This window comes from Otolemur garnettii, unplaced genomic scaffold (genome assembly GCF_000181295.1).
Source record: "Otolemur garnettii isolate 467f Iridium unplaced genomic scaffold, OtoGar3 scaffold00332, whole genome shotgun sequence".
Classification (NCBI taxonomy): Eukaryota; Metazoa; Chordata; class Mammalia; order Primates; family Galagidae; genus Otolemur; species Otolemur garnettii.
The window spans coordinates 63,348-69,554 of record NW_003852727.1 but is presented as its reverse complement, the minus strand read 5'-3'; the positions used below and the strand labels follow the sequence as shown (position 1 = coordinate 69,554).

The 6,207-nt window shown below is 34.5% G+C and overlaps 1 protein-coding gene across 1 annotated transcript in view; it reads left to right on the top strand.

The window, feature by feature from the left end:
* The window catches only part of BRWD3 (bromodomain and WD repeat domain containing 3), a 175,390-nt gene extending 169,651 nt beyond the window's left edge, over positions 1-5,739 (top strand). The window contains exon 41 of the mRNA XM_003803556.3: positions 2,482-5,739. Coding sequence (XP_003803604.1) covers positions 2,482-3,236 — 755 coding nt within the window. The 3' untranslated portion in view covers positions 3,237-5,739. The remainder of the gene's footprint in view (positions 1-2,481) is intronic.
* The last annotated feature ends 468 nt before the right edge of the window (positions 5,740-6,207 follow it).

The window sequence follows — 6,207 nt, the reverse complement described above, 5'->3', positions numbered from 1 at the left end:
TTTTTTTTGGTTGCAGCCATCATTGCTGTTTGGTGGGCCGGGCTGGATTTGAACCTGCCACCTTAGGTGTATGTGGCTGACACCTTAGCCACTTGAGCCACAGGCGCCAAGCCTTGTCTACAGTTTCTATTGCTGTCACCCTAGTTTCTAGCCTAAAAACTATTTGGACTGTCATAATAAAATACTACACACTAGGTGGATTAAACAATAAACATTTTTCACAGTTCTGGAGAATCAAAGTTCACAGTCGAGGTACCATATTATCTGGTGTTTGAAAGGTTTTTTCCCTGGCTTGTAGATGATCACTTTCTTGCTGTATCTTCACATGGCCTTTTCACTCTGCAGACACAGAAAGAGAGATAGAGATCTGGTATCTCTTCCTATAACAGTAGTTCAGTTGGATTATGACCCTATCCTTATGACCTCATTAACACTGATTACTTCCTTAAAAGCCCTTGTCTCCAAATGTGGCCACATGTAGGCTACAGCTTCAATATATGAAATCACACAGTATATAGTTCAATCTGTAACACCTAGACTATGGGATTAACCTTGTAATTGTAGTCACCCACAACCCTAGTCTTTCTTCCTACTAATCCCTCCTGTTTACCCTTACTTTACCAGCTGGCCCTTCTCAATTATTTCTGATGATTTTCTATATCTTTAAACTTTAGAACATCTCAGGTCTCAGTCCTCAGCCATGTTTTCTCTTTTTATTTACTCTCAGTGAGCTCTCCTTGTTCTTATAACCTCAAATATCATCTCTTTGTTGGAATTTTTTCAAAATGATACATTTAACTTAAACCTCTCCCCTGAGCTCCAGACTGGTATATGCCTTGTTTTACTTTTTTCTTTTTCTTTTTTTTTTTTCATTTTTCCAAAATGTCTTTCCTTACATCTAAAACTGGAGTCTTGATTTTTGTAGCACCCTGCTCAGATTTACTTCTCTTTCAGTGTTCTGACTTAGCAAAATATCTACTATTCACCTGGTTTATCAGGCCATAAAACCAAGGAGTCAATCTTCAGTAATATTCGCTATGCATAACACTTGACATCTAATCTGTCAGCAAGTCCCATCAGTTTAACCTTTAAAGTTACAAAATAATTCTTGTAGCTCCTCTCAAAAGAAATATTCCAAATCTGATCACTTTTCATCACCTTTACTGGTATATCCCTCATCTTGTCTTACCTAGGCTACTGAAGTAGACTCCCAACTAGTGTCTACCTCTAATCTTGCTCCCTCTATAATCTGTTTTCCTTTGTTTGTTATGACATTCTACCATTGGATATAATCTGTAAATCTGTAATATAATCTATATAGATACCATAGTGCTTTTTCGAAAATGTAAATCAAATCTCCTTTTTCTCCAGCTTAAAATACTTAATGTTAATTATTATTGCTTAATAATTATTTGCTTATTATTAGTACTGAATAATTAAAATAAAACACAGTTACAAACTCCAATTTTATACATTTTTGAAGAAGCTCTGGATGACTCCAGAGAATTTCTTCTGGAGGGACCCGCTGGAAACAATCTTGGCTGAGACTACATAATTCTCTTCCAGAAATGTTGGGACATGTTTTCCAAATTGTTTGACTAGACTTTCATTTGGGGGCCATAGTTATTTTATAAAGTAATTATATAATTATGTTTATTAAAAATATGTTGCCTGCTAAAAGTATCACCAGGTGTAAAATAAAAGTAGACAAATTATTATGCAAAATCATAACACAATAAAAAAAAAACTTTCCTTTAGCAGTTATTTCTTACCAGTACTATTTTTTCTATTCCACTCTAGCTAAGCTAGCTTTCTTCTATTTCTTCTGCTGGAATATTTTTTTCCACATTGCACTTCGTTCAATTCTTTTTTCAATTCCAAACTCTGCAGAGAAGTCTTTCCTATCCAAAATAATTATTTTTCTACTCACAAACTCAACTTTTTTTTACCTTCTTTTCTTTTTTCTTTATATCATGTTTCACCAAGTGAAATTTTATTTATTTAATCACTTCATCATATCTCAATCTGTGCCCTCCATATTACAGACTCCTAGCAATGTCTGGCTCACAGTAGGTAATTAGTTAATGTGTATTAAATGAATGAGTGAAACTATTCAGATTCACATTCCTATATAATTATTCCTAAAATTCAGCCCTTAAAATTTCTGTTTGACTACCTCATCACTGGTTATTCTACCCCTGTAATCCACCCTGTCAATGAAAAGCAGCCAAGCAAAATTAATATGTTAGTACCTTCCATTTCAAACAAATTTAAGTTATTATTCCAGCACACTCTTTGATTGTATCACATATGTTTTTGGGAACTATAAACTGTTTTTATGTTAACTAAATAAACATCAATATCAAGGGTTATCTACCCAGGGCGACAGCTTGAGTCTCTGTCTCAAAAAAAAAAAAAAAAAAAAAAAGAAAGAAAGAAATATCAAGAGTTAACTTTTTAAAATCATTCATTTTGTTTTAGATCACTCTCTTAATGGACCTCTTACAAATGGCGATGGCAGAGAGCCCCGGACAGGAATCAAGAGAAGACTCCTTAGTGCATCAGAAGAAGATGAAAGCATGGGAGGAGAAAAGAAAGAGAAAAAAGAAACAAAAGAGAAATCCCATTTATCCTCCTCAGAGAGTGGAGAGTTAGGATCAAGTTTAAGTTCTGAAAGTACCTGTGGCTCTGATTCTGACTCTGAATCAACTTCCAGAACAGATCAAGATTATGTAGATGGAGACCATGACTATAGCAAATTTATACAAACCAGGCCTAAAAGAAAACTCAGAAAGCAATATGCCAATGGAAAAAGCAACTGGAAGACAAGAGGCACGGGAGGAAGAGGCAGATGGGGAAGGTGGGGTAGATGGAGTAGAGGAGGCAGAGGAAGAGGAGGTAGGGGTCGTGGGGGTCGAGGAAGAGGTGGAGGTGGTACCAGGGGGAGAGGGAGAGGGAGAGGTGGTAGAGGTGCTTCTAGAGGAGCCACCAGAGCCAAACGAGCACGCATTGTAGAAGACGAATTTGATACCATGTTTTCTGGACGTTTCAGTAGACTGCCTCGAATTAAGACAAGAAATCAAGGCAGGAGGACTGTTTTATATAATGATGATTCTGACAATGACAATTTTGTGTCCACTGAGGATCCTCTGAATCTTGGTACATCCAGATCAGGCAGAGTGCGTAAAATGACAGAAAAAGCCAGGGTTAGCCATCTCATGGGATGGAATTATTAACAGTTAATAAATTTAGAATAACTTAAAAAATTCAATGGCCTTCTACTGCAGGGAATTTACCAGGAAATCTACAAAGCAAGTTGTGTGGGGACTTCTGCTTCCTTTCACATTGGTGCTTTTCCATTTACGCCAGTATACATTTGTTTCAAGACTTTTGATCTCCCCACTTCATTTGTTCTAACAAGCCTTACTCATTAGGCCTTAAATTAAAAGAAATTCTGCCCCCACACACACATGAACACACAAACATGCACACACACTACAGATTTACTACATTAAAGGAGCATTCAGCTTCTTAAGACTAGCATGACATTTTTATCTCAATAGGATATCCCTCTTTTGCTTTTGTATCACAGACTTTTAGCACCTTCTTACAGAATTTTATATAGTTTGTTTTTGCCATTTTGATTCCTACACCCAGTAATAATAACTTTTGCACAATACACCAATCCTAAAGGCAGCTATTAAATGTTTACAGTTTCTATATTGTAAGAACGATCTGGATTATTTTACTCTTCCCAGGCCAAACTTTCATGAATTGTACTGAACTGAAGTATATATTTATACTACAGTTTTTTGGGGGGTGGGGGGGCCTTGATATTTTTTTCATTGATTTGCTTAATTCACATTAAAAGTAAGAAAGGGTTGGTGCCTTGTAAATACGTAGCAAATCTCTGTGGTGTGTCCTGATGTGTGCATTAACTTTATTAAAAAGGAATACTTGAGGTATCAATCTAGACAAGGTGCCAAATGCAAAAGTTTCTTGCATCCATTTTCTTTTTCCTATTATATTTTATTGCATTAATAGAACTTGTGTAGCTTAAAGAATAACTTAAACATTTGAAAAATCCTCATCCACAAAGAATGACTTTGAACAGTAGCTCAGCTACCTCTTAACTACAACTACTGGAAACATTAAAGAAAATAAATGATGTTATTCATTACTGATAAGAAATAGAGCAAGCTTAGTAGGAGTGAATACTCATAAGTTATAAACTGAGAAGTTAATAATTATTGGCTCTCAAATTATAGTTGTAATTAACAAATTTTCATAAATATAGTACGCTCTACCTTAGGCTTTCTTAGAACATATTTGTGTAATTAGACTTGGGCTACTGCTTGTATTTCTGCTACCACTTACTATTTAACAGCTATGAGTTACTGGTTTTATTTGAATCTTGAAACTTAAAACATCTAGTTTAAGTTGGATTGTTTTGGCTAGATAGTATATTGAGTCATCTTTAATAGGTTCTTCTCATATCATTCCAAAGGGTTCTTCTGTTTTAGTCTTTCAGAAAAGAACCTTATTGCACTGCACACTGATATTTTGAATCATTATTTTATAGATGGAAATAATCTTTAACAACTCTGAATGGTCTTGTTTACAGTAGAGTGCACATGGTTCCGTAAGTGAGCTTGAGTTCCAAGATCAATTTTACTCCTCATATTTGAGATAGCAGATTTGCTAATTTGTTAGATACTTAGATTTTTGTGAGAGGGATAATATTGGTCTCTGTTTTATAACAGCAAATTTGTTGCACTTAAATCAGACTTGTGGGATGAAACAGACATCTTAATATATACCTAGTTATCCCAGGATATTTCTTAATGTGTTTTTTCATGCTTCCAATCATTTCATGCATCCGAAAATCCTTAGCTACAGAGGAAGGAGTACACACATAACTTTGCTTTTTTGGTAGGGTCAGGGGTGGGGGTTATTCTTGGACTAACATCTTTAAGCAGTTTTGCTTGCAGTAGAAATGATGTTCAGGCTTTAAGAAAGTATTGTTGAGAATTGTTAATGGCACTAACTTCTGTTACTGGACAATAGACCAAGCTGATATTTTTTGTTATAGTCTTTTTTTTCCACTAAACCAAAACTACTGGTTGTAACTCACCTGCCACTTTTAACCATAGTATAGATTCAGAATGTTTCTAGTTGAAATTATATTTGTTTTTTACCAAAATGTACTATTTTAGTTATTCATCTCTTGGGCATTTAGACTAAAACTGTGCCTGTGTTTTCCCGAAACCAATAACACTTTGGCCTACCCTAATCAAAGTAATGTAGTTACTTAAATTCCTGGATATACCCAAATGTGGATCACGTGTGTCATTTTAGTGTGAATTTTTTTGTTGACATTCTTCTATAAAGAGCTGACCTCCTAAAATGTAGAAGAATTGCCATTTGTGTGATTTTAGCTTTCTGGAGTTTTATTTATAATTTATTTTGAAAAATAAGAATGCCACATTTATTCCCCAAATGTCAAGATTTTCTAGGTTTAGGTGATTAGAATAAGAAGACTGAAGACATTTTAAAGCATATTTTATATGTAGTGAAATACTGTGAAAATACTAGTGAACAGCATTTTGCTGTAATGTTGATTTAGTCACCAGGGTATGTTAGATGAGCATAGTTATCATTTATTACAAAACAAACAGATAATGTTCTGTTTGCATGCAAATTATTTTAATAAGTATGAAAATAAAAGTTTGGAAGGTAATATTTTACAATACCTGGATTTAATTTCCCAATTCATACATTGCTTTTTTTCTGTCATATCACCTCTTGTGAACGTGTAATTTGTATCACATTGAATATTTAACCATTTTAATTGTTCAAAGCCCTTTAAACCTAAATAATATCTGGGTTTAGCCAGTGCAAGGCAAGTGGAAATAAGTTAAAATTTTTGAAGAAAAGTCTAAATCTTAAATAAGTTGCTAAGAAAAACCACTGTTATATTTAGGTCCATGAGAGCATACACATGTATAAGCCTAATCCTATGCTATATATGAATAGTCAGTGAGCTGTGATATTTCTCATAGATGCTAATAATGTTTAGATTCCCAGCTTTAAGATCTTAGCCAGTGTACATATTGATGAAACCTGAATTATATGTTTTAGTCTATGGCTTGCTGTGTATATCTCTTCCAGCAATAGGATGCTCTCCCAAACATTCACTAGCCTATT